Raw genomic sequence first — 25,707 nt, forward strand, 5'->3', positions numbered from 1 at the left:
GATTTGGTTTGTTTTAATTAATCTGAAAATCACTGACAACTAAAACACAATTATATCATACTGTATATCCTCTGAGTATGAATAACATAGATTTAGTCTCTTTTGGGCCAGTAAACAAAGTTGTAGTTTCATTCAAGCATATTAAGTTATTTTGGGTAATTTTAGGGTGTTAAATTAGAGGTGTGGCTAAATGGCACTTGCCTAATATACATGAGGCCCTGGTTTCAATGTGGGGAGAGGGTAGGTGTTGCTAGTAAAAGTCACTCAGCAGGGCATGGAGGCTCATGCCTGTAATCCTAGCTCTTGGGAGGTAGAGGCAAGAGAATCAGGAGTTCACAGTCAGCCTAAACTGTATGAGACCCTCTCTCAAAAAAGGGTTGGGGACATAGTCTACCTAGTCCTTATGCCACACCCAACTGAAGCCTTTTGAAGAAAGGAGTCCCCTTAGTGGGGTCAGCAAGCAATACCAATATAGTCAACCAACACTGAGTGTCTTCAGGAAACTCCCTGGCAATTATTTGACTAGTGCTCTTGTGCAGTGTTGAGTGGTTCTGTCAGAAACATAGGCAGATGCATTTCTGTCTTTCCACTGTGTCAGAGTTTATTGAGTAGCAATAAATTCACAAGGTGTGGTAGCTTCATTGGCTGCAATTTGCCAGGTAGTCCTTTCCTTGACAGCCAGCTAAGGCAAACACCGGCTCTTTTGTTTGCATCATTAGTTACTAGTAGTAATGCTCAAATGGTGCATTACAGATCATCTAGTAATACCTCAGTACCTGTATGGCTACAGAAAGCTAAAGAGGCCCTCTGTACCTATGTGGTTACAGAATGGCTACAGAGGTTAAAGAAGCCCAAGGAGTTACAAAGAAGCCTGGGAAACAAAAGCAGGTGGAGAGGACAAGGAGTAAGAGGGCAAAGCTGAAGGGGGACCTCCTGGAGATGCTGCGGTGTAGTTAAGCTGCAGAAGTGAGGTGTGGGGAGCTGGAGGAGCAAAAGACAAGACCAGATCCAGGTAAATGTTTGAGAATGTCAAGTCCAAACAAGAGTACTAGGTTGAATGGACAGGCAGCAGTTAGAGCAGATCACACCACAGACCAGGCCAAGCTGAAATTCCTGAGACAGGAGTTTTCTGCTTTTGATGCCTTGAATCCTCCTGGATGGTCAGATGGCAGGTTGGGAGGGCCATTGCATCACAGTGTTTGGTGCCTGCCTCTGTACAGGTTTCATTTGAGGAAACCACCTTTTTCCCCGTCTAGACATGCCAGTCTTGGCTTTCCTGGTAATGACTTTAATATACATTTGTACTCATTTACTCTAATAAATTTATAGGACGGCACCCTTTTTACTTTGAAGAATAATTGCTTATCACCCTAGCTCTGTGTGTGTTTGGGGTATGTGTTGTGGTACCAGACAGGTGGCGTTTGTTTACAATGTCCACCTAAGTGCAGTCATCCATTCTTACTGTAGAATCGAACACTGCTTATAAAATGGAGTTTGTTGGGGCAGAGCACAATTTGATCTTATCATATAACCCTTAAGAATTGCATCTAGTTGCTGGGTGATAGTGGTGCACACCTTTGGTCCCAGCACTAGGGAGGCAGAGGCAGATGGATCTCTGAGTTAGAAACCTGTCTGGTCTACAGAGTTAACTCCTGAACAGCCAGGGCTACACAGAGAAACCTGGTCCCAAAGCATATGCATGCATATATATGCTTCTAGTCATTTGGGACTTCTTTTCAGTTCTTTCAGCGTTGGTCCTATTACTTAACTGGTAGAGAAGGTGCTTATAGCTGTGTTCTAGTCTGCCTTTCAGATGTTGTGATAAACACCATGACCAAATGAAACTTGAAGAAGTAAGGGCTTATTTCAGATTCTCGGGTCATTGAGAGAAACCAGGGCAGAATAGGGAGAAAATGCTTCACCAGATAGTGGCACACACTTTTAATCCCAGCACTTGGGAGCCCCCCACCTCTCACCCAAACCCTTCAGCCTGGCCAAAAAAAAAAAAAAAAAAAAAAAAGATAGGAAATGCTGCAAAGAATGTCCACAGGCAGTCTGATTGAGATGGTTTTAGTTGAGATCCTCTCGGGTAATTCTGATTTTGTGTCAAGTTGACAGCTGAGGCTGACCTGAAAAGCTGAATAGTATCTGTCTCTCCAAGCATCCAACTTTAGTAGCTCGTATAGGAAACACAGAAACTCATCTGCAGCATCACTGGCCTCATGGCAGCTATAGTGAGTCAGCTGGCCTATTGCCAAATCAGCTGTAGCTTGGTCCAAAGGATATGCCATACTGCCTCAGAGTGTGTCCGAGCCTCATTCAGGCAGCAGGGGGCACAGTTGAAATGCATCAGACTAGCCTCCAGAGCCTAGCCTAGATTTTCGTCTGGAATTATGACTTTTTTAACCACTCACAGACATGGAGCATACCACCCTGCCCACATCGTCTTCCCCCGGGGTGGCATGCACACCATTTATTTACTGCAGAGGCTCTTCCCACACTTTGGGACTGGGAAAGAGCTCCAAGCCTTACAGCTTGTCAATCTTGAACAGGGTGGCCATGGTCTGTAGTGTTGTACAGAGGCTAGCAAAAGTTTCTATATAAATATTAAAACATTTCTATTATTACTATGTAAGAATCAAATTTAGGGAGCTGGAAAGATGAATCAGTGGTTAAAGAGCACTCTCTGACTTTTCTTGCAGAAAACCCGGGCTCAGTTTCCAGTACCTATGTGGAGGTTCACAACCTCTATAACTCCAATCCCAGGGACTTGATAGTCTTTTCTGCTGTCTGAGGGTACTGTGTACATATGGCACACATACAGGCAAATGTACACATTAAAAAATCATTTATTTTAAAAATTGACATTAAGTATGCATTTTAAAGTTAGATACCATTCTTCTAAAGTCAACTGAGGTGTTTTGTGTTGTTTTCCTTTAAAATTATTTTCCTAAATTCTTGTCTTTGCAATTAAAAGTATCTAAATCCAGATAAGTTACTGTATGACAGAAGCATGAGGTAAATTGGATCAGTGAAATCAGACTCCTCAGAATTCCCGTGTACTGGTGGGTTCTACCTTAGATCCCTAAAACAGACAAGAAGTATATACATTTTCATAGACTGTTTGTTTTATCTGGAGATAAAGTTTGTATGTGTTTGCCATTTGATCCTCACAAAATATCAGGTGTGATTGACTCTGTCTTCTACCAACAGCCGACATCATCTCCACCGTTGAGTTTAACTACTCTGGAGACCTTCTTGCAACAGGAGACAAAGGTGGCAGAGTTGTTATTTTCCAACGGGAACAAGAGGTCAGTGCTTTACAGTCCAGTCAGATGTCATCACACATGCTGCACATACTGCTTCCCAGAAAGGAAACAGTTTTCGTCAACACTCAGGCCTGCTGCAGTTACTACGTAGGGTACTTTTTCAAGCACAACCTTGGGAGATGAGAAGAAGTCTTCTCCCTGTGAGAACTCCTAAGCTGACAATGCATTCCTGTCTTCTGTGGGTCCATAAGGCAGCTGGAAAGAGTCTAAGAATATGGCATCTCTGGATCACTTGTGTTTGACTACTTTCCTTTGGGTTACCTGCTTCCATGTGTGCATGTGCACATTAAAGATTATATCACAATGATACGTCATTGTCTTTATCCTTGGATTCTGGGAACAGCAGAGCTGACAGTACTACACCCCAGGCATGTACAATCATCCATAGGGCAGGGCTGCACCATGGAGCAGAATCCAACATCTAAGAGCCAATCCATCTCTTCAAGCAATAGGAACCAGAATGGAGATTACTAGATAAATACACCCTAAGACTGTCAAATTATACAATCTTGCACTCTGATTCAGTTTTACCCTCCCTCTGTTAAAATTTAAAACTCATATCAGTACCAAAAATAAGCTTTTAGCCATTAGACTTCTCTGCTTCCCCTGATATGGCCACATTAAATCTCTGTGTGTTTTGCCTCATTTTTGTTTGTACTGGCATATTGGAACTGGTAACCAAGGTTAACTGGCAGGGCTGCCAGAGATAGGACTTAGTCCCTCAAACTTTGGTTACAGAAAGATAGAAGAGGGAGCACGTCCACAGACAGGCTTAGTCATGTCCCACTGCTTGTCCACTGCTGAGAAGACTCAAGTGTGCAGAAAAGGCCTGTGCGCTCTTTATTCTTCCAAGTGCATTAATGCCAGCTTCGTCAAGAGCTTTTTGAGTCAAGACCTTTTTAATTAAAAATACGTGATCATTTAATGCTAATGTTGATAATAGTCAAAATCTATCTGCCTTGTGCTTTAAGTTTATTAAAGAAGCTATCATGTTTCCTTGCAGAATAAAGGCCGCGCTCACTCTAGGGGAGAGTACAATGTTTACAGTACCTTTCAGAGTCATGAGCCAGAGTTTGACTATTTGAAAAGTCTAGAAATTGAAGAAAAAATTAATAAAATCAGGTGGTTACCGCAACAGAATGCTGCTCATTTTCTACTCTCTACAAATGGTGAGAATTGTAAATGACTGTTTGATATATTTTTAATTTTAGTGTGATGGATTCTTATTTTTAAATAATTCTAGAAGCTGTTTCTGCTCTAAACTTTGGAGAAGGGTAAAAACAATGCTAGAAAATTCAAATTCTGCATAGAAAACCGTACTAGTATATTTGTTTCCATCTTTAGTTTTTGTTTGTGTGTGTATGGTGCATATGCATATATGTAGTGAATACTTAACTATGCATGCTTCTGGTGGCCAGAGGAAGCCATTGGATGTCCTGCCCTGTCACTCTCTTACTCCTGCGAATAACCCCAGACAGCACTGAGGTTTTAGGGACATGGCTAGGGATGTGAACCTGGAATCTCATGCTTGTTAAGCAGCTGCTCTTACCAGTGATCCACCTCCCCAGCCTCCTAAGCTAAGACACCAACTTAGGCAGGCAATAGTTTCATAGAATGGTTAAATAATAGTGATACATGTTGTTTATGATTTTTCTTTTAATATAAAGAATAAGGTTTTTATTTTCAGATAAAACTATTAAATTATGGAAAATAAGTGAACGAGATAAAAGAGCAGAAGGTTATAACTTGAAAGATGAAGATGGACGACTTCGAGACCCATTTAGAATTACGGCACTACGGGTATGTGCTGCATTTTCTTTAACCCTTCCAGCACTTTTCAGAAATAATCCAAAACAGCACATCAGCTGTGGAGAAGACTGTTTGAAGTGTAACAGGCCTTACCTTCCTGACTCATCTTTATAGATGGTAGTGGCCCTCATTGCTGTGTATTTGTTGAAAATGGGATTCTTCAGTGTCACCAAGGTCATAAGATGGTGCTGAGGGAAAAGCTAGCATTGGGTTTCCTGCTAGAGCTTCTGCTGAGAGGTACCCAGGACAGTTGAGTTTTTTGTGGTAGAACCCAGAGTACTTGCTGGTGTAGTAACAGTGTAGGTAGGATGGCTAGTAAACCAGTGAGACATTAGCAATGGAGCTCGTGAAATTTCCTTGAGTTAATTTCTTCTTGAACACACTGATGTCTTTTTAATTCTTTACCTGTTGGATTGGTCACTGATACTTTCGATGGTGGGCTCAGTGCAAACAATGGCACCTGGGTAGGAACAGAGCACAGCTATGTTTTGAGATAAGTGGCAAACAGGTTTTTCAATGAAATATAAGCTTTTGTTACACTGTTGACCAAGTGAAGGTATGGCATTGTTAGTGGTTAGTGTGTTGGCACAGCGTGAGGACAGAATCATTGACTGCTAACTCTGATACCCTGGTCCAGACTGCAGCTTCTGCTTCTTTTAAGGTTTGTTGTTGTTGTTGTTGTTTTGTTTTGTTTTGTTTTCTGTTATTTTAATTCTGTGAAGGGGGATTTCATTAAAAGGGCTCTTTCAGTTAGGATTGCAATTGCTGCCTCCTTGGTTAGCTGGACACAGTAGAGAATCATGGCAGGTGTGTGTCTTTGACCTGCATATTGTGGAACTGGCATTTCTGTTCTATGAAACCCCAGGGTACAGTCAGCACCTACCTAGGCTAAAATGAGAAGAGCATTATTACACATTTATCTTGGCACACGTTTAAAGAATTTGGCTAGGGAAGACTCAGTTGAAAAATCCTTCTAAGCCTCCAGTTCCTTCATGTCTAATTACAGCAATAAACATTACTCTAGTATTTGGCTTTATCTGGAACCTTGGGCTTCCCTTCCCTGGATAATAGAGAGATAGGGAGCCTTTTCCTCTTCCGCCTCATGGTGTTGCTCACAAGTGCTCGTCCAGGTCCTTCTCCCTGTCTTCTGTCTCTCTCTCTCTCCCTCCTTCCCTTCCCCCTACTCTCTCTCTCCTCCCTCTCTCCCTCCCTCTCTCTCTCTGCACCTAGCAACTGATACCCCAGAAGCCTGTGGGACTGTGGCACCAAGGCTCTCACACCATCCAGGTTATTAGCTGCACTTCAGTTCAGACTACTACATCTCAGACCTCAGCAGATGCTCTGAGAATTAACCTAGGGCATTTAAAAATGCTTCAGTTGTTGCTTCTCAGCCCAAAGGACCCCTTGCATACTCTGTTGATCCCTACATAATGCATGAACCCTAGCACTGTGGCCCATGAGAGTCAAAGCACCAGTGCTATGGAGCAGAGCTTTGTGCGCTCAGCTAAAAAGACAAGGAGTTACTGTCTCATATCAGTTGTGGCCACCAGAGAGCACCCAAGAGAGTGATGCTTTGGTGACCCAGAGAACAAGGTAGAGCAGTTTATCTTCTTTCTCCCAACAAGAACAAGACCATATTACCCATCTGTAATGGGAACAAGGAGGAAGAGCTGGGAACAGATATCTTTCTACTTTGTTCTCTGTAGCAGCTCTCCTGGTTTGAGGTCTTGCACAGCTGTAGAAAACCTGTCCCTTTTCTTGTCTAAATGCCGGACGCTTATGCTATTGTGACCTTTGTTTTAAATTCCTTTCTCCGTTCCATTTTTAGGTTCCAATATTGAAGCCCATGGACCTTATGGTAGAAGCAAGTCCACGACGAATTTTTGCAAATGCTCATACATATCACATAAATTCCATTTCAGTAAATAGTGATCATGAAACATATCTCTCTGCAGATGATCTGAGAATTAACCTATGGCATTTAGAAATCACAGATAGAAGCTTCAGTATCCTTTACTAAGTGCTGCCTCTGTTTGCTTCTTTGGTTAGTTACTGTGTGATTACTTCTCGTGAACAGCTATTCCCCAGTCCCTCAGACACTGACCGTTTAAATGCAGTGTTTTCTAGAGTAATGGCAACAAAAGGTCTTTGCCTGAAAGTTCATGTGAAAAACCTTGAGTCTCTTTGGGTCAGTCACTGCTTTACTTCTAGCTCCTAATACTGCCGTATGCCTCCCACTTCTTGAGCTCCAGTGAACCATTCGTGTCCTGCCCGACTGCTCTGCCATCAGAGGTTCGTGGGAACTCTAGGCACTGTAGTTCTTGTCACCATAGAGGTCACAGTAGACTTCTTGCCCCAAGGCTGCCTTCCTGTCCTTGTGTTCAGTCATCAGCTACCTTCTGTGAGGTCTCAGAGCCTTGGCTCCCCACTATTTCTAGGTGTTTTACCCTGTAACCCCAGCAACTTTGATCTATTTTACTTGAGGGTATCAGAGTTGGGTTGAGCTCCCTCTGCTGCGCCCTGGAACTGACTGGGGCAGGTTGAGACTCATGCTGTCTCTACTTGTGATTGGTCCCTGTCTCTCCTTTGTGGCATCCAGTGAGGAGATATAAAAACTCATACATTGTAATTTTTTTGTTTGTTTTTTGTTTTTTCTTAGTTATTTCTCCTGGCACATAAATCTGTACATCGACTTTCCACAGTGGCCCAGAAAAGGATTTTACCCTTCCTCTTGTTTCCATTGGCTGATTTGTGGTTAACTTCCTGCTATGTTTTTATTGCTCTAGCAACCCAAGCTCTAAAAGTCAAATAATTAGGAAGGGAAAACCATTTGTAATTTGATACTGTCTTTTTTTAATTAGTTATAGATAGAAATATATGTGTAGGTGGCACTGCATTGGCTTCATTGTAGTTCGGTGTGCTCTGTCTTATGCACACTTGAAGCCCCTTGCTATGGGCTCCTCTATGATAGTGTATGTGGTCAGTCTCCTGCAGCTCCTCCCTTAGGCCTCACTGCATAGTTTTCTACCAAATTTCCCTTGGACAGCTAAGCACTGTGCCTTAACATCGTGCTCTAGACATTGTGGACATCAAGCCTGCTAACATGGAGGAGCTGACAGAAGTCATCACTGCCGCGGAGTTCCACCCACACCAGTGCAATGTATTCGTCTACAGCAGCAGCAAGGGGACCATCAGGCTGTGTGACATGCGTTCTTCTGCCCTCTGTGATAGGCATGCCAAGTGTAAGTCTTCTGGGAATGCCCTTGATTTCCTGTTTGTACTGATAGAGGTCCTTTGCAGGCTTGGAGCCTGGGCAGGCTCCCCATGGGCTATGCTAATAAAGAAGTACTCCCACATCTTTCCTCTACCCTGAGCTCTCTGTGACCTAGGACCATCCAGTGGAACACCATCATTATAGCCTCTTATGTAGTAGGCCTTGGGCCATAGCCATCAGTGTGCTGAATGCCTGGAATCCCAGCTACTCAGGAAACGGAGGCAGGATCGTGTGAGAGCCAGGAAAAGACTTCATCTTAAAAAGAGGGTATAGATAAGAGCTGGAGAGATGGCTCGCCTGCTAAGTATGCACTGCTCTTGCAGAGGACCTGAGTTTGGTTTCCACTACCCATTTCAAGCTTTATGGCAAAAACAAGCAAAACCATGTCCTTAATCCTAGCATACTGGAAGCAGAGACAGGCAGATTTCCAAGCAATCTGTCTATATAGTGACAGTCAGCTAGGGCTACATAGTGAGCAAGACACTCCTCAAAAATGAAAACTCTCCAGTTCCAGAAGATCCTTCCACATATGCATACCTAAAGTTTTAAAAATAACCTTTTAGGGCCAATGAGATGGCCCAGCCAGTAAAGGCACTCTGCAAAGACTGATGACCTGAGTTTGATCCCCAGGACCTACTACTTGATGGAAAAAACTAACTCCTGCAAATTGTCCTCTGACTTTGACATGTAAGCTCCCTCCCTAAACCAAGTAAATAAATGCATTTTTTAAATGGGAGGCCCAGGAGTTTGGAGAGATGGCTCAGCAGTTAAGAGCACTGGCTGCTCTTCCAGAAGTTCTGAGTTCAATTCCCAGCAACCACATGGCCGCTCACAAACATCTGTAATGGACTCTGATGCCCTCTTCTGGTGTGTCTGAAGACAGTGACTCATATACACAAAGTATTAAAAAAAAAAAAATGAGGGACCCAACTTCAAAGCATACCAGAGTCTTTGTTGTCCTAGTACATCATCTTAGAAAACTGTGTGCAGCTGTCAGGAGAGCTTCTCATTCCAATACTGCTATACTTGTGCAAAAAGGAAAGCAACTCTTGCTCACCTACTCTGGAGTGGCATTGTGACTTGTATCAACTGGGAAATGCTCTTCAAAGTGTGTCTTGGAATGGTGTTCCTGATAAAGTTTCTGCAATGAAGTGTTTCACTGTATATAGCCTGTGTCTTCCAGATGGTGTTCGTTCCTCAGTAAACAACTTTAGGATTCAAGAAGAGCTATCCTCCTCAGCAGTAGGTTAATTGAGTAAATGCTTCATGTTGGCATAAGCCTGCTTCCAGTCTGTCCCATGCAGAGCCAGCAACCAACAAAGCTCCTATAGAGAGAATTTTAGAAACACTAGAGAAGCTTCAAGAAAAGGAAATGTATCTCCCAGCCTAAAGCATGATACAACATGGGCATGGCTATGAGCTAGGGGATCCAGTAGCCTAACCTCTGCCATGAGTCCCAGGTAAAGGGAGTTGTTAAGCTGCTGCAGACAAAGCTAGTTCTATGGAAGAAGCAATGACACACTTTCACTCAAGTCACTGTGAACATGACCACTCACTACAGAAGACAAACTTCTTTGCTCTCTGGTCTTGTTCAGCAATTCCATTGTATAGCTAGCCACTGTATTGTTGGCTTAAGGTCGGGGCAGTCCAGCAGTCCTACTAGCTCTGTGCCTTCCAACGAACAGGCCCTTCCCAAGGTGCCCACAGCATTATACTTCTGTGCTACACATAGTCCTGCAATGTGGACAGATAGGTAGCACATCATGTCCCCAGCCCAGTGTCTTGAGGGTACAAGCAGCTGCAGTCATGTTCCCATGCATACTAAGGTACTGGGTGGGTGCCCCTATATGGTTCAAGGACTGCATGGATTTGAAAGCCTGAACCTTGTGGACACTGATGGTAGGAGGAAGACAGAAAGCTAGGGAAGTAAGGATGACACTGAGCCCTTCAGGGTCTCTGAGAAGCCCTTGCTGATTTTAGAATGGTAGTCTTCTGGTTTAGCACAGTAGCTGAAAGTGCTCGCTTTGTTTTTCAGTTTTTGAAGAGCCAGAAGATCCCAGCAGTAGATCCTTTTTCTCAGAAATAATCTCATCTATATCTGATGTCAAGTTCAGCCACAGTGGTCGATACATGATGACCAGAGACTATCTGTCGGTGAAGGTATGGGACCTCAACATGGAGGGCAGGCCTGTCGAGACCCACCAGGTACATGAGTACCTACGAAGCAAGCTCTGCTCCTTGTATGAGAATGACTGCATCTTTGACAAGTTCGAGTGCTGCTGGAATGGTTCAGACAGGTGAGGCTGCCAGCGTCATAGCACACTGGCATCCAGAAGTGCCAGTTCCTTTAGGATCTCCAGCAAGCCCCTCAAACTGGGAGGGCATCTCAGTCAGTCACAAGATGCTGACAGGATTGTGTTTTCAGGCCTTTTATTTGTTCCATGAGGTATCCCAGAGAAAACCAGGTCTCTGTGCAGACCTTTCCTCACTGACAGTGCACCATGGTTCATGATTATGTAGAGTGCTCAATGAGTGACTACATGGATTAGTGAAAGAAAGGAAGCAGCAAGTCATTTACTAGTCCAAAGGCTACCATTCAGTTTACCTCTGTGTTTAGAGGGGTTTAAGAAACAGCCTTTAGGGCGGCCCCATCTACCCCCACCCCCCAGGCTGTATCATTTATCTCCTGAACAGATCACATTGATGTTTTAGTGTTACTGAGAGTCTTTGAAATCATCTCACAAGAAGACATGCTTCAGGTGATATAAGCAGATTCTCTTGGATCATCTTTTTGTAGAATTTCTGTTGAGAATTTAAGTGACTAGACATTGTCAGACACTTCAATATTAATAGCTAGGGATGTGGTGGCAGAGTTTTAACCACAGCATTTGGGTGATGCTGCAAGAGAGCCACCAGTTGAGAACCAGCTTGGGCTGTATAGCAACTACCAAAATACCTACGTTAGCTTCTTTAAGTAGTAGTTGAGCTCACAAACTAGAATTGCTACTGAGGTCTATCCTAGCTGCGTGGTGTGAGAGACCTCACAATGAAGAGCTAAATGCCTCCTCAGAGACAAAGTGAGCACCCTTTCACAAACCTTCCCTGGACTGCTCACAGATTAACTAGCATGCCGATTTAGACTTTCAGAGGACAAACACTGCTGTCCTTGGGCTGCAGCAAGCAACATGAGCTTCAGGCTGGCAGCAGCTCCCAGAGTAACTTGTGGGTCTGCTATAAACCTTGAGGCACTGAGTCTGGCATTGCCGCCAACTTATCCTGAGACTGGAAGATCCTCTGCTTTTAAGTAAGCAGCCTATATTTCATACCTTCTTAAGGTTCCCAGGTAGAAAGCATTCGTGGATCTTTTAAAGCTCAGCAAAAAACATGCAAGACTGCCTCAGTCACCATTACCCAGCCCAACTCTCAGGTCTCTTCCAGTGTGAAATCAGTTAAGTTCACAAGAGGCATTTATCACGTGTATTCAGGAAAGTACTATCACAGGCAACAGAAACAATCACATTTCTAGGAATCTTTCTGCTTATTTTTACTTGGGTTGCCAGAGTCTGATATATCCTAGGCTGGCTTCAAACTCAAAATTTAGTTAGCGGTGGCTTTAAACACATAAACTTTCCATGTGCTAGGATTATAGGTGTGTTACCTCATCCAATTTATATGATATTGGGAATCCAGCCCAGGTTTTCATGCATTCTAGGCAAACATTCTACCAACAAAGCTGTGTCTGTACATCCTCTCCCCTTTTTATTTTTGGCACAGATTTGTGGTTTGTAGCTTTGGAAGGCCTTGAACTCAAAATCTTGTTACCTCAGGCTCCTGAGTGCTGGGATTAGAGGTGTGTAATACCACACCTGGCATAACATCTTAAGAGTTCAAATGTAGTAAGTGTAAGAGATTATAAAATAAGAATATTCGAAATAGTTACAAATTAAAGAACAGAATCAAAGCTGAGCGGAAAAGAATAAGACTAATAAAATGTTCTAAGAAATTCTAGCACAAACAACTTTTAGAAATGAAAGATACAGTAGATCCAAGTCTAACTAGAGATTAATGAACAGCAAGGAAGATCAAGAGTTACCCAGAATACAGCCCTAAAACCCAAAGAGCCAGGGAACATGGAAATTAAGAAATACAAAGACCTGGTGGTGTCTGCTTGTAACACCAACAGTGGGGAGCTGAGGCCGGGCTGCACACCAAGAGCTTGTCTGAAAAGGACAAGGTACTGAATCTGAAGAGATGGCTAAGAGGTTAAGAGCCACTTGCTGCTCTTCCAGAGGATCCCAGTTGCATTCCCAGGCAGCTCACAACCATGTGTAACTCTTGTTCCAGGAGATCGAAGACCGTCTTCTGGCTTTCTTGAGCCATAGGCACACAAGTGGTGCATATTCATACATGCAAGCAAAATATCCCTAGCACATAAAATATTTTTTTAATTTAAAGAAGAAAACAATATAAAGTACAGAGAAGATACAGTGTGCCAAGTGGAGAGAAGTCCCCAAAAGTCCAGACTGGGGAAAGGTAGTAGTAAGCTTAGGTTAAATATTCCATTATGTGGTTAGTGCATCCTAATTCAAACATAGTAATAGTGGCCAGAGGTTCTCAGCAGCTTATCCAGGAAGCACAGAACTCCACAGCAAAAGGTGACCTGTCCACATCATCATAAAATCAAAAATAGAGCGATCTTAAAAGTAGTAAAAGAAAACAATTTCCGCAGAGTGGGTGTTGAGGCTGAGAGCATATTTCTCCACAGGAACTGCCTGACTGTTCTGTGTAATACCAGAATCCTAGAGGCTGGTGATTTTATAAAGAAAAGGTTTGGCTTACAGTTTTAGAGACTGAAAACCCTAGATGAGGAAGCTTTATCTCTTCAGCCTCCAATGAGCCTCACATGACAAGTGTCAGAGAGATCACATAGCAAGAAAAAGAAAGCAAAAAATGCCAGCCTTACTTCCTGCTTCCATAAAACTAACTCATGTCAAGGGTTAAGAAACCCTGGTGCACCTAGTGAAAGCTTTGGAGTAAGAGCTGAAAAAAGTCACCCTGGAATGTAATGACGCAAGACAGAGATCTCAGTAAGCAGCGTGGCTGCCAGTTGCAAGTAAAGCTGATGCCTATGACCTCGTGGACAAAATGGTATTGTCCTAGGCAGGCAAAAAACCAGAAACAAGAGTCCTCTCACACTGCAGTAAATAATGGGGAAAAAAATCCAGGGGAGCACCTTTGCAATGTCTGGAGATGGAAGAGCTTTTGACACAAGCCTCAGAAACCCAGGAAAAACATTACAGAATTTTACTACGTTAAAAGTTCTAGCCATGAGGCTGAAAAGAAAGCTCAGTAGGTAAGAGCACTCAGTGCTCTTGCAGAAGAGTCTAGTTCACTTCCCATCACCCACTCAGCAGTTTAAAACCACAGGGAACTAATGCTCTCCTTGGGCACAACCATACACAAAATAATAAAATACTTTTAAAATAAAAAGATCTCTCCCAAAATAGTGGCACACATTTTCAGTCCCAGCACTGAGGAGGCAGAGAAAGGCAGGCACATTTCTGCCAAGGACAGCCAGCGCTACATAGAGAAACCCTGACTCTCTGAAAAGAAAAGGAAAAAAAAATTGTTATGGAGATAGCTAGGTGAAGTACTTTCTATGCAAGCATGAGGACCTATGCAAGCATGTAGCCCTAGCACCCACCTAAAAGCCAGGTATGGCAGTACACAGCTGTAATCCCAACACTGGGAAGGTTACTAGGCTTCATTGGCTCTCAGCAGGTCCAGCCAAATCAGCACCACATTTAGTGAGAGACCCTGCCAAAGTGGGTGAAAAGGTGAAAGGACTGGAGAAATGACACAGCAGTTAAAAACACTAGTTCTTTTTCGAAAAGAACAAGGTTCATTTCTAGGGAGATCTGAATGAAGCTCTCCTCTGGCCTCACCTGGTGCACAGGTGCAAAGGCAAAACACCCACAATATATATTGTGAAATATATTTTTAATGGAGTGATTGATAAAAGGATGCGAGATCAACCAGTGGCTTCCAGGGGCATGTGTGTGCACATGTACCAACCCCCAAGTGTACATATACATAAGAGAGTAGTAACCATGGAGATAAATGTCCATAATATATCAATTACAAGTTTAAGAATGGCTACCATGTGTGTGCATACTTTTTAATCTTACCAATTACGAGACAAAGAGAGGTGGCTCTCTTGAGTTCAAGGTCACCCTGATGTGCAAGGTGAGTTCCAGGTTAATCAGAGCTACATACAGTAAAAACCTGCCTCGGAAAAGAAGATGATAATAATGAGAAAGACCACAAGGAGAATGAACAATGGGAAATACAGTGTCAAGGAGGAGTGAGGCTAGTCGTATTGCCTGGCCTCCTGTGGCATTCTGCTAACATCAGTATAGTGGGAAGATCTTGCACAATAAAGACAAGAAACCTGAAACATCAGCCAACCCGCTTATTGACTGTTGGGGAGCACACAGCTAAATTGTTTGTGTGTAAAAAAGGCACTGGGCATCAGTGAACAAGACCAGCTGGATCACGAAATTAGTAACAGGACTGAGGGTATAGCTTAGTGGTAAAGCATCTGCTGAAGCTGTAAAGGTCCTGAAATTGAAAGCCCAGCAACACAAAAAAGATCTGTTATATTCAAAATACAGCTGCATGGAAGTTACACCCATCTGTTTTGAGGCGATGTCTTTCTAAAAGGTACTTTGTAGATTGTAACCATCTCAGAGATGGCTTACAGCTAATGGTCTCTATTGTATCTGAAATACTGCAGCACATCCCCAAGAATATGGAAAGTTTTCCTGGTAACGTTTGCTCCATCCCTTCATTTCCTGCAGTCCTTTCCTCCATCTTCTTGCTCAGAAGCTTCTGTGTCTCAGTGGAGTGGAGTGGAGTGTCGCCGTCTTCTGTCAATGCCTGTGAAGCTCTGCATTTCAGTGTTCCACTTTAGTCAGCAAAGAGACAGTTACCTGCACCGTGTTTTGTTCTGTTTCTGGGTGGGGCAAACCTGAACCAGGCTACCTGCTTCTCCTGCTGCACTCAGGTGCTGGGTAGGTGAGGAGATGCCCACTTCAGTGCAGGCACCTGCTGCTATACAGTGCACCAGCAGTTCATACCCATGCCGATGACACACTTCTTCCTGAGAAATACTTTTGGCCACTGTGCTCTTTGTTCTTGTTGCAATTGCTAATGGCCTCACCCCTACTTCCATAAGCATCAAATTCCACATGGAAATAAATCGAAGAGGATTGTAACAGTGGGTCCTCTCCTGCAAACACAGTTCTGCACACTTATTTCAGGTGCTCTCTCCAGAGTGTACCAGCCATGGCTCTCATCTCCAGCCTCCCTGGTGCTGCTTGTTTGAACAGATTTGAATGAACAAGAGTAGCTGTAACAGGGCTTTTCTGTAAGTTTATTTGGTATGGAGTTTGAGGTAAGGCTAACTGATGCTAAAATATTTACAGGCAGCTAGGAAGAATCCCGAGCAATGTAGTAACTTGAAGAACTTAGGCATTGTAAAGACCACTAGCCATGCAGCTCTAAGACAGCAAGACCATGGAGGTCAGGATAGGAACAGGAGAGTTTGAGGGTTTCCAAGGAGAAGGCAGAAGAGATTGGTTGGTCTTCACTTGGCGGAAAAGTCAAAGAGCCATGTGGAATATCCTTTGTTTTGTCTTTTTGAAACAGCATTATGTATTTTGTAACCCAACCTGACCTTTAACCTGCTATAGAAATAGGCATGGTGGCATACACCTGTGTCCTCTGTACTTATACACGTACAGGAAAATCAGGAGTAGGTGGTTATCCTCTGGCATATAACAAGTTTGAGGCTAGCCTATGCTATATGAAATCTTGTTTCTAAACCCAAAACAAAATGGAGAGGTGGGGAGGGTGGTTCCTCAGTGTATGGCAACTGCCTACAATCCCAATACTAGCATCAGCTTGCAAACCACATACACATTCTAAAATATAGAAAAAAAAGACCTCTTCCAAAATTATGGATCAAATTGTGACAGCCTCCTGCCTCAGCTGTCTTGATGTTGGGATTACAGATGTACACCTCCACTGTACCTAGCTTTGAAAGAAACTTAGAAATTTAGATCAGGCTGGCCTCAAACTCGGATCTGCCTCCCAGGTGCTAGACTAAAAGTGATTTGGCCGGAGTTAAATTTTCATCTTTCTTCCTCATCCCTCCTTTCTTCTCCGCCCCAGTCTGCCTGCTTCTCCTTCCTCTCCTCTCCTAATTCTTCTACACGTTAATTAGATGAGAGAGATAGAGGAGTTGTGTTCTCAGCCCCCATGTCAGACAGCTCACATTTGCAAGGGATCCAACACACGCTACTTCCTTGGTGGGAATGTATTTAAATTATGGCTCCATTACTTTTCTTACTTGGACATGAAAATAAGTGAAGTTCACTGCAGAACCTGTACTACATTTCTTTCCTGATAATGTAGAAATGTGGGCCTGTAGAGGGTCCATACTTCATGCCATTACCCTGGTTCATGCCATTGCCATGGTCCTGCTAGGTACTCAGTGTCCCCTCTTTTCTCTCCTGAACAGTGCCATTATGACGGGGTCCTACAACAACTTCTTTAGAATGTTTGATAGAAACACTCGGAGGGATGTTACACTGGAAGCCTCAAGAGAGAACAGCAAGCCCCGAGCCAGCCTGAAGCCCCGGAAAGTGTGTTCAGGGGGTAAGAGGAAGAAGGATGAGATTAGCGTGGACAGTTTGGACTTCAATAAGAAGATCCTTCACACAGCCTGGCACCCCATGGAGAGCATTATTGCTGTAGCTGCCACCAATAACTTGTATATATTCCAGGACAAAATTAATTAAGGAACTGACTGGAGGACCAAGTGTTGTCTTGCATACATACATAAGCCGGTCGTTTTCCTGTCCAAAAAAGGCATTGTCCTCTCCATTGAGAATAGTGACGCACTTCTACTTCCCTCATAGACACAGGAGAAGAAGGGGTCTCAGCTGGAGCCTTGGGAGAGATGAGTGCTGCTGCTGAAGGGAAAACCTACTTGAAGCTGAATTGGTGGACTCTGCTCAATAAAGGCCATTACTCAAATGTATTTATTTAAGTCTGAGCCTTCCTTTCCAGTTTTTAGACCAAAAAACTAACATCTGAGAGGAAAAAAAATCTCATCAAATCTCTCCAGCTCTTACCTCTGTCTCTGCCATCCATCCCTGGGCCTTATCCTGGACATGGTGTGGCCACCACCCACGTTCCTCTCTGGCCCTGGAGCCCCAGTGGGCTGCATCACCCACCGCTGGTGCGTGGTGCATGGCTGTGCCCGAGCAGGCTCAGGCAGCTCTCCTCACCCACTGCACCTGCCATCACACCTTCTGTGGAGCTACTTAATAAACACAGCACACTGTGAAGTGTTTTTAAATCCAAATGCCACTGCAGTCTTTATTTGTTTCATTTGCACATAATGAAAGTACTCAGGCTATTTATACTTTGGAATAAATTGAGAACTTTTTTCCTTTAGCAGAATGGTTGAGTTTATACAGAATTTCAGATTCTACATGTAACTATCCCAAATTGCCACTTGGTTTCTGTAGAAACTCCATCTGAGAAAGCCAAGCTTGAGTCAACCTCTGAAAGCAACAGAAGTGTTGCTCCGATTAACACCTAGCTTAAAGTAGGACCCAGAGTTGCGTGCATACTTTCTCTTGTAAAAATATTGCTAAAATGATATGCATGCCAGATTTCATACTGTGCCTCAACAGCAGAACTCAAAAATTGTACTTGGGTTTTATGATACTACCTGTACCTATGACTCATTTTAAAACACTCTGGATATCAGGGGTCAAGATTTCCTGACAAGCATCTGCAGTGGTAGCATGCCTCTCTGTCACAGGGACTAACTGGTGCCACCCACCTCTGTTGACACGGAGTTAGAAACTGAGGACTTACTGAAAAGGACTATGCCAGTTGTTGCACATGCCCCTAATCCTAACAAGCAGGAGGCAAGAGCAGACATATCTCTGGTTTCCAGGCCAGCCAAGGCTACGTAGTGAGACCCTGCTAAAAAGAAAGAATAAAAGTAGATTGTTAGACTAGCACATGGCTTTAATCCCAGCACTAGGGAGGCCAAGGCAGGCAGATTTCTAAAGTTTGAGACCAGCCTGGTCATAGTTCGAGAACAGTCAGAACTACATAGTGAGATGGTCACAAAAATTACATCTTGGCTCTTGATTGTGGCAGCTTACAATGTCAGATGATACCAAGTTACAGAAGCATCAGCCCTGGTACTAAAGGAAAACCAATCCTAATATAGCAGGACTGTTCCCGTGCATCTGTTCTGCCCAAAAGTTCGATACATTTATATGTTTAACTGGATTACACTGAGTAGTTAGACAACCTTTTCCATCTTTAAAATCTTTCCCAAGAGTCTGCTAGCTACTTGGAGAGGAGGCAGTAGGGGAGTGTATAGGTTTGTCCTGGGAGCTCAGCTGACCCCTTGGATTACAGCAGGTGCTATCTCCCTTACCAGACTGAGCCTGCAGGCTCTTTTCAGAGACAGTTGTGCATTGCTGTGATGTAGACGACAGGTGCTTTTGATGGCAGTTACCAATGATGGCTAAAAAGGCTTACTGCTGACAAATAGACACTCTCATGGCTGGTTTTGTTTCCATACAATATTCTCACTGTTGTAGCCCAGACTGGCATCTTCTTCAGTCTCCCAAGTACATCATCACGCCTAGCTTGGTACTTAAGGTAAGAATCCTACAGTTTTCAAATTTAAATTGGTCTTGTTTTTTATATTCAAGCTTGGAATGGCTAGCATTTTTTTCTCCAAAATGTTCCATTTAAGATACCAGTTTCCATCAAATTTCATTGCTCTGCTTCTGAGCTGAGGACCTAGACAAGAGAAGGCCTGTGGATTGTTTTGGAGTGGAAGACATGTCTTACCATGTGTCACTGGCCTGGGACTCCTCACTGGGGAGCAGGCTGACATCATGTCAGTCTTAACCTGCCTCCCAAGGGCACCACTGAGTGTGGCATACATGTGGCATGTTTTATTTTGATACAGGGCTTCACTGCCTAGCTAGCCTTAGCAACCCTGTACTAGTTAGTCTAGGTTGGCCTCAAACTCAGTTTCTCCTGCCTCTGCCTCCAGAGTGCTGGGATCAAAGGTGTGTGCCACCACATCTACCCTATCCATTAGAATTTAAACATGTATTTTTGCTAGATTGCATGTAATCCACATACTTGGGAGGAACAGAAGTACAAGCTTATCCCCTGATAGATAACATGATGAGTTGGGTTAAGCCAACTTTGGCTACATGAGATCCTGGGGGTTGGGGGGACCTAAGCATATTGACTCACACCTTTGATCCCAGCACAAAAGAGGCAGAGGCTACTGGATCACTTGAGTTCCAGCCTGGACTACAAAGTGAGACCCTGACTCAATTTTTTTTTAATTAAAACATTAAAAGAGCTGAGGAGATGAATCAGCAGTTAAGAGCACCTGCTTATCTTACAGAGGACCTTGATTACTTCCCAGAATCCACATGTGGCTCACAACCTGCCATAACTCCCAGTTCCAGGGTATTTAGTGCCCCGGATATACTAGGCATGCATAGACACATATATAAACTCAAGCTAATCACGATACATGGAAAATGAAACAGATCTTTCTAAAGGTTTTCAATTAAATATTTTCTGCTGGTGAGTGGTGTTGAATGCCTTTAATCCCAGCACTTGGGAGGCAGAGGGAAATAAATCTGTGAATTTGAGGCCAGCCAGAGAAACCCTGTCTTCTTTGATGTGGTTATGTATTAATCGTGCCATTTGACTAAACACTGAAAGTTGCAGTAAAATAGATGCCTGGAAATGATCCTATGGTCCTAGGACAGTCTTCCCTGCTGTTGAAAGTGAAGGAAAGTGAGGCTATTCTCTGCTGTTATTCTTGGGTCCTGGCCCATCTGCCATAGCTGGAAAGTATTCCTATGCAGAACTGTGTGTGGCAACTGGCTTCTAGCCAGAAGTCACACACTGTTCTTAGCTGAGGGCCTCCAGTGGGAGCTGCCCACAGTGTGACCCACTGGACAAATGGTGGGTACCTGACACCCGTTTTAGGCCAGTACTGTTAGACCCTAGCCCATCTGCAATGCTTTTAAAGTCTGAAGAAATGACTTGTAACTGCTAGTCCTTGGACAGTGCAGATAGAGAAAACACCCAAGGGTGCTGGGTGGCAGCTGCTCTATGCATGCAGCACAGCAGGGTGCAGCTAGCGAAGAGAAAGGGCCAAAGTTCCATTCTGGAGGTGTGGGAGGCTCTCTGCCAGCCCACACTGGGGCATGGATGGTGCAGGTAGCTGCATTTCTAGAGGTTCAACAGCATTTGTGAAGACTGGCATGCAGGCAGGTAAGAGGCCAGCTTGGTCTACATAGCAAGTTGTAGGACAGCCTTGATGGACTATAGGATTGTGTCTCAAAAACAAAACACTCCTGACATTCCCACCCGGTCTGCCTGCTCCTGCCTGTCCATAAAATAACCTGTTTTGCCTCAAGTTCTGCATTTTTTTAGTAAATTCACGTTTCACTCAGAGGACCAGGAAAAAGATTTTTGAGGCAAAGCAGCAAAGAAATGGTCAAAAGGGTGGTGATCTCTCTGGGTAAGAGCCAATATGGTCTGGAGCTCTCCCTAAAGTGGTCCCGACAATGATTTTATGTAAATTTTTCAAGTAAAAAACTAACACTTCAAAAATGGAAACTAGTACCTAAATTTGCCCATAGCAAACAGGAACCTATCAAACTGATGGGATAGAACTCATGAAATAAAAAGTGTTACATTGAAAATCAAAGAAAGCTGTCTAACTCCGGTTTTGTGGTGGTTTTGATGGGCAATAGACTTTGCTGGCAATCCTGAGCTGAGTGACTGAAGGCGGCGTGTTCAGTTTGCTTATACTTTTTGAAAGTTGTTGAGTTTGCAAAGCTTGTGTTGACTTTTCAGGCGCAAGGTGTGTAGGCACAGAACCCTGTTGCACCACTCAGACCTCATGCCATGGCTTGAGGAGCATAACTCCTGGCTCTTGTGACTGGAGGGTACTGTCCAGTGGCCCTACACCAAATGCAACCCTGAGAGGAACACAGCCCAGACGGAGACATAGACCAGAAGCTCTGTCACTTGTCTTGGCCCAATTCCACTACTACAGTGATGCTTATTTTCAGGTTATTGGCTGAGCTGGGTATTGTAATGCCTCTACTTGGTAGGCTGAGGCAAGAGGACCACAGTGAGTTTGGTGCCAGAATGGTATACAATAAAATCTTGCCTCAAAAAAATGAAGGGTGGAAGAATAGAAAGCTGGACATTGTGTCATAATGCAAGCAGAACTCTGAATTTGAGGTTAGCCTTGTCTACCTGTCTCAAAACAAACCCTTTACAGCCTCTTTATGCCAAGCCAGCCTCAAACTCATATGTAAGGCAAGCATAACTCTGAACCTCCTGAGTGTGAACGCATGGTCTATGTGGTGCTGGGAATCAAACCCAGGGTGTGACTGCCAGTTTAGCACTGCTCGCTGAGCTATATCCCAGAGTTCATGTTGTGCTTCACATAGCCGGCTTGAACTTGTGATCCTTCTACCTACACCTCCCAAGTACTGAGATGGCAGGCAGGCGCCATGATGTGCTTTTTGTTTGGTTAGTTGGTTGTTGTTGGTCGGCCAGGGGTTATGGATTTTTTTTTTTTTTTTTTTTTTTTGGTTTGGGTTAGTTTTTGAGACAGGGTTTCTTTGTATAATCTCTTACTGTCCTAGAACTATGTAGATCAGCCTGCCCTTGCCTCCTAAGTGCTGGGTTTAAAGGTGTGGACCACTACCACCTGACAGTTTCTAAGTTTTAAACTGTCAATAAATACTATATAGACTTTGGAGCTCTTCAAAGGAGTTTGGTAACATCTTATCCTACTTCTTTCTGACCCATGTGATTGTTTCTTTCTTTGGCTTTTTTAGACAACCCAGTTTTATGTAGAGGGTAGTTCTGCCCGTCACTTCACAGAGCTTCTCCAGTCTGCAGCAGCTCAGGACACAGAGCATGTGCCCCACAATCTACATTTCCAGAAATGTCCCTGGCAGTCCTGCTGCTGCTGCTGGCCCAGGACCACTGTGAGTAAAAGGCTCCGTTTACTTTGTCTTAAACAGGGGTCAGAGAACATTCAGCTTCCATGGTGACGGGGGAACGCTGTCTCACTTGAGCCACACAGCTTTGGTCTTACCAGTTCCTAAATGTCCTTTGTCTAAGAGCACCCTGCATTATCTCTTGTCTGCCAGTCTGTCCCTCGTGATCTTGAGAACTTTGGAGACTATGGACAACTGTTTCATAGACAGTTTAACCCTGTCTAATTTTGTTTAATAATTAAATTACAATAAGGTATTTTGGGAAAAAAAAAACAATAAAAACAATAAAACCGGAGGGCCTCAGCATTAAACTGGCAGTTGACAAAGCACCAAGTTTCTTCAGGATCTAGCTATTTCTGACTGAGCATTTCATGGGGAAAAGATGAGAACATCTTTTTTCCCCTCACTAGAGTGTGATACTAAATGTGGAATCTCGTGTTTAATGTCTCTGTGTCTGGGCTCTCTGGGGCAGAGCTAGCTGGATTCATTTCATCACCTACTTTGAAGCATCCAGTTACTTTCCACCATTGGCTTCAAGCAGCCTACTCCAGCCTGACTTTGTAAATCAGGTAGAAGACTGCGCTTTTACTACTACCCTTAACTTACTTCTTTTACTCAGTATCAGTATATGCAACCTAATCTCATAGGGCATTCCCTTACAAAAACACTTTACTGAAGCAAGAAAACACCTGTTTTTAACTATTACATCCTTGTAGGCTCTACTCCAGATTCTACTTGCCAGAGAGTAGGCTCCTACTCTTGTCTCCCAAACCCTACAGCATGCTTTTTCAGTCACTTTAACTCTGATGAGTACCCTTCTTAGTACCTGGAAGCCAATCAAGCACCGCTGCCATTCTAACAGTCTGCTCTTACCCGTCCCACTGTCTTGTCTGCCCATCACATCTCTTCATTTCTGACTTTGTCACCTCAAATTTTGGCACAAATGAGATGTGCTACATTGTCTCCAGCTCTTTCCTCCCAAGGATGAGTATTTCTTTTGGTTTGAGCAGTACTGTGGGTGCAGCTCCATGTAGCATCAGCTGGAGCTGGAAGACTGAGGCTAGGTCAGCAGGGTGAGCTGGCCAGCATGCTTCCTCTTCACTGAGCAGTTTGGCTTCTTCCCAGCATGGGAGTCTGGGGTCTAAGACAAAGTGTCCCAATAGAAAAGTAGCCGCTGTCCTCAATTGCTTGTCCTGTCCCCAGTTTGTCCAGAGTTCCAAGGGAGTGAGCCTGCTTTATAACTGTCAGATTTCTTAGGTCACTTAGCTTCAACACCCAAAAGGCACTCATATTTTGCTTGTATTTTTCATGTTATTTTCTATACCCTGGGAGTCAGTCAGTTCCTTGTATTTTAGCAGCTCCTTTGTCTATGCCATGGTTTCATTAACCAGCCTCATCATCAAACCCAGGTAGCTCAGAGGCCTAAATATCTGTTATTTAAGTTAGCACTTTACTGGGGCTGGAGATGGCTAGTGGCTGCTGCTTCTAAATGATACCCGCTGCTCTTACAGTGGACTTGGCTTCAATTCCCAGCACCCACGTGGCATCTCACAACCATCTTCAACTTCAGTTCTAGATCTGACACACATGCAGGCAAAACACCATTGCATGCAAAGTAAATAAATCATTTAAAGAAAAAAGATTAGCACTTTCTCAGACTGGCCTCAGTGCTGTGGTCTTGCATCAGCTTCCAAATGCTGGAATTAGTCTTATTTTGTAATTCTTGAGGTCTCCAGAGAAAAGTTATGGCATTTTAAAGAAAAGGTATTTATGCTGGTTTTTGTTTGTTTTGTTTTGCTTGTTTTCTTAGATCTTTAAGTATTTTACCTATATCTACATTTGTATACCATATGCATGAAGTATGGGCAAAGGTCAGAGGTCAGATCCACTAGAACTGGAGTTCTCTGAGCTGCTGTGTTGGGTACTTAAGTCCTTTGACAGCACCAGAGTTCCCTCCAGCTGAGCATCCTTCCAGCTGCTCTACGTTGTTTTTAAGGTTCTACCCGCTAGATCTTCTCCATTGTAACCATCTACACTAATGCAGTGTCACCTTCTGTAGTATGTTAGCTCAAACGAACTGCATTAACTAGTGGCCCAAGCAGTTATTCTTAAATTACTACATTTTGCTGCCTGTCAAGCTTGCTATTTAATAACTAAGCAATAGTACAGTTACTTTATTTGTATGACTGATTTATCCCCATGCATATCCATGCACCTTGTCTCAGTCAGGTGCCTGCCTGCAGGGGCTAGAAAAGGGCATCAGACCTAGGACTGAGTTACACATTGTGGTGCTAGGAATGAAACCCAGGACCTCAGAAAGAGCAGCCAGTACTTAACACCAAGGCATCTCTCCAACCCCAGGAAGTCTTTTTTTTTTTTTTTTTTTTTTTAATATAAGCAGGCTGGTTGTGGTAGGGCAAGCCTATGATCCTAGCAGAATGATTCTAGAGGCACAGGCCAGCCTAGTCAACATAGTGACTATCTCATAAAACACACATACACACACTAGAAACATAAAAGCTTGCAGGACAAAGTGGCTCATACCTTTAATCCCAGCACTCAGGAGGCAGAGCAGAGGGAAGCAGGTTTGAGTTCAGGGTCAGCCTGATCTACATAAAGCATAAAAACTCCAGGAAACACAGAAAAACCCTATCTCCAAGAAAAAGTAAAGTCTCACTCCAGCTCCAGCCATTAGGAAATATATTTCTGTCATTCAGAACTATATGAGGACTGAAGCAGGAGAAAGCTGGCCTTTTGTAAGTATTGGGGGGCGGGGGGGCAGCCCCAGCACCCATTCAAGACAGTTCACAACTGACTGCAGGAAGGTGACTTGGTTCCTAGCACCCATGCAGGGCAGTTTACAACTCTGGCCTCAGAGGGTACTGCACTCATGTGCTAGACTGCAGCCATGTGCTAGTGTACCATTTAAACTACAAAAAAATAAAATATTATGTAGTTCCAGGTGTGGTGCCGCATACCTTTAATCCCAGCACTTGAGAGGCAGAGGCAAGCAGATCTCTGAATTCCAGGCCAGGCAGGGCTACATAGTAAAGACTCAGGGAGGGAGGGAAAGAGAGATCTGATAGCATCCCACCATACACTATGTCCAGTAATCATGTAAATATAAACAAAA

At 43.7% G+C, this 25,707-nt stretch overlaps 1 protein-coding gene across 2 annotated transcripts in view; it reads left to right on the forward strand.

Annotated features, from left to right (window-relative positions):
• Ppp2r2d (protein phosphatase 2, regulatory subunit B, delta) overlaps positions 1–17,518 on the forward strand; it is a 34,123-nt gene extending 16,605 nt beyond the window's left edge. The window contains exons 3-9 of one of the 2 annotated variants that reach the window (NM_144746.2): positions 3,214–3,311; positions 4,333–4,498; positions 5,017–5,129; positions 6,967–7,144; positions 8,216–8,380; positions 10,448–10,709; positions 16,997–17,518. In NM_144746.2, the coding sequence (NP_653347.2) occupies positions 3,214–3,311; positions 4,333–4,498; positions 5,017–5,129; positions 6,967–7,144; positions 8,216–8,380; positions 10,448–10,709; positions 16,997–17,276 (1,262 nt within the window). In that variant the 3' untranslated portion in view covers positions 17,277–17,518. The remainder of the gene's footprint in view (positions 1–3,213; positions 3,312–4,332; positions 4,499–5,016; positions 5,130–6,966; positions 7,145–8,215; positions 8,381–10,447; positions 10,710–16,996) is intronic. The other variant, XM_087618504.1, reaches the window with a different exon arrangement.
• Positions 17,519–25,707: the final 8,189 nt, after the last annotated feature.

This window comes from Rattus norvegicus, chromosome 1 (genome assembly GCF_021556685.1).
Source record: "Rattus norvegicus strain SHRSP/BbbUtx chromosome 1, alternate assembly SHRSP_T2T, whole genome shotgun sequence".
NCBI classification, from domain to species: domain Eukaryota; kingdom Metazoa; phylum Chordata; class Mammalia; order Rodentia; family Muridae; genus Rattus; species Rattus norvegicus.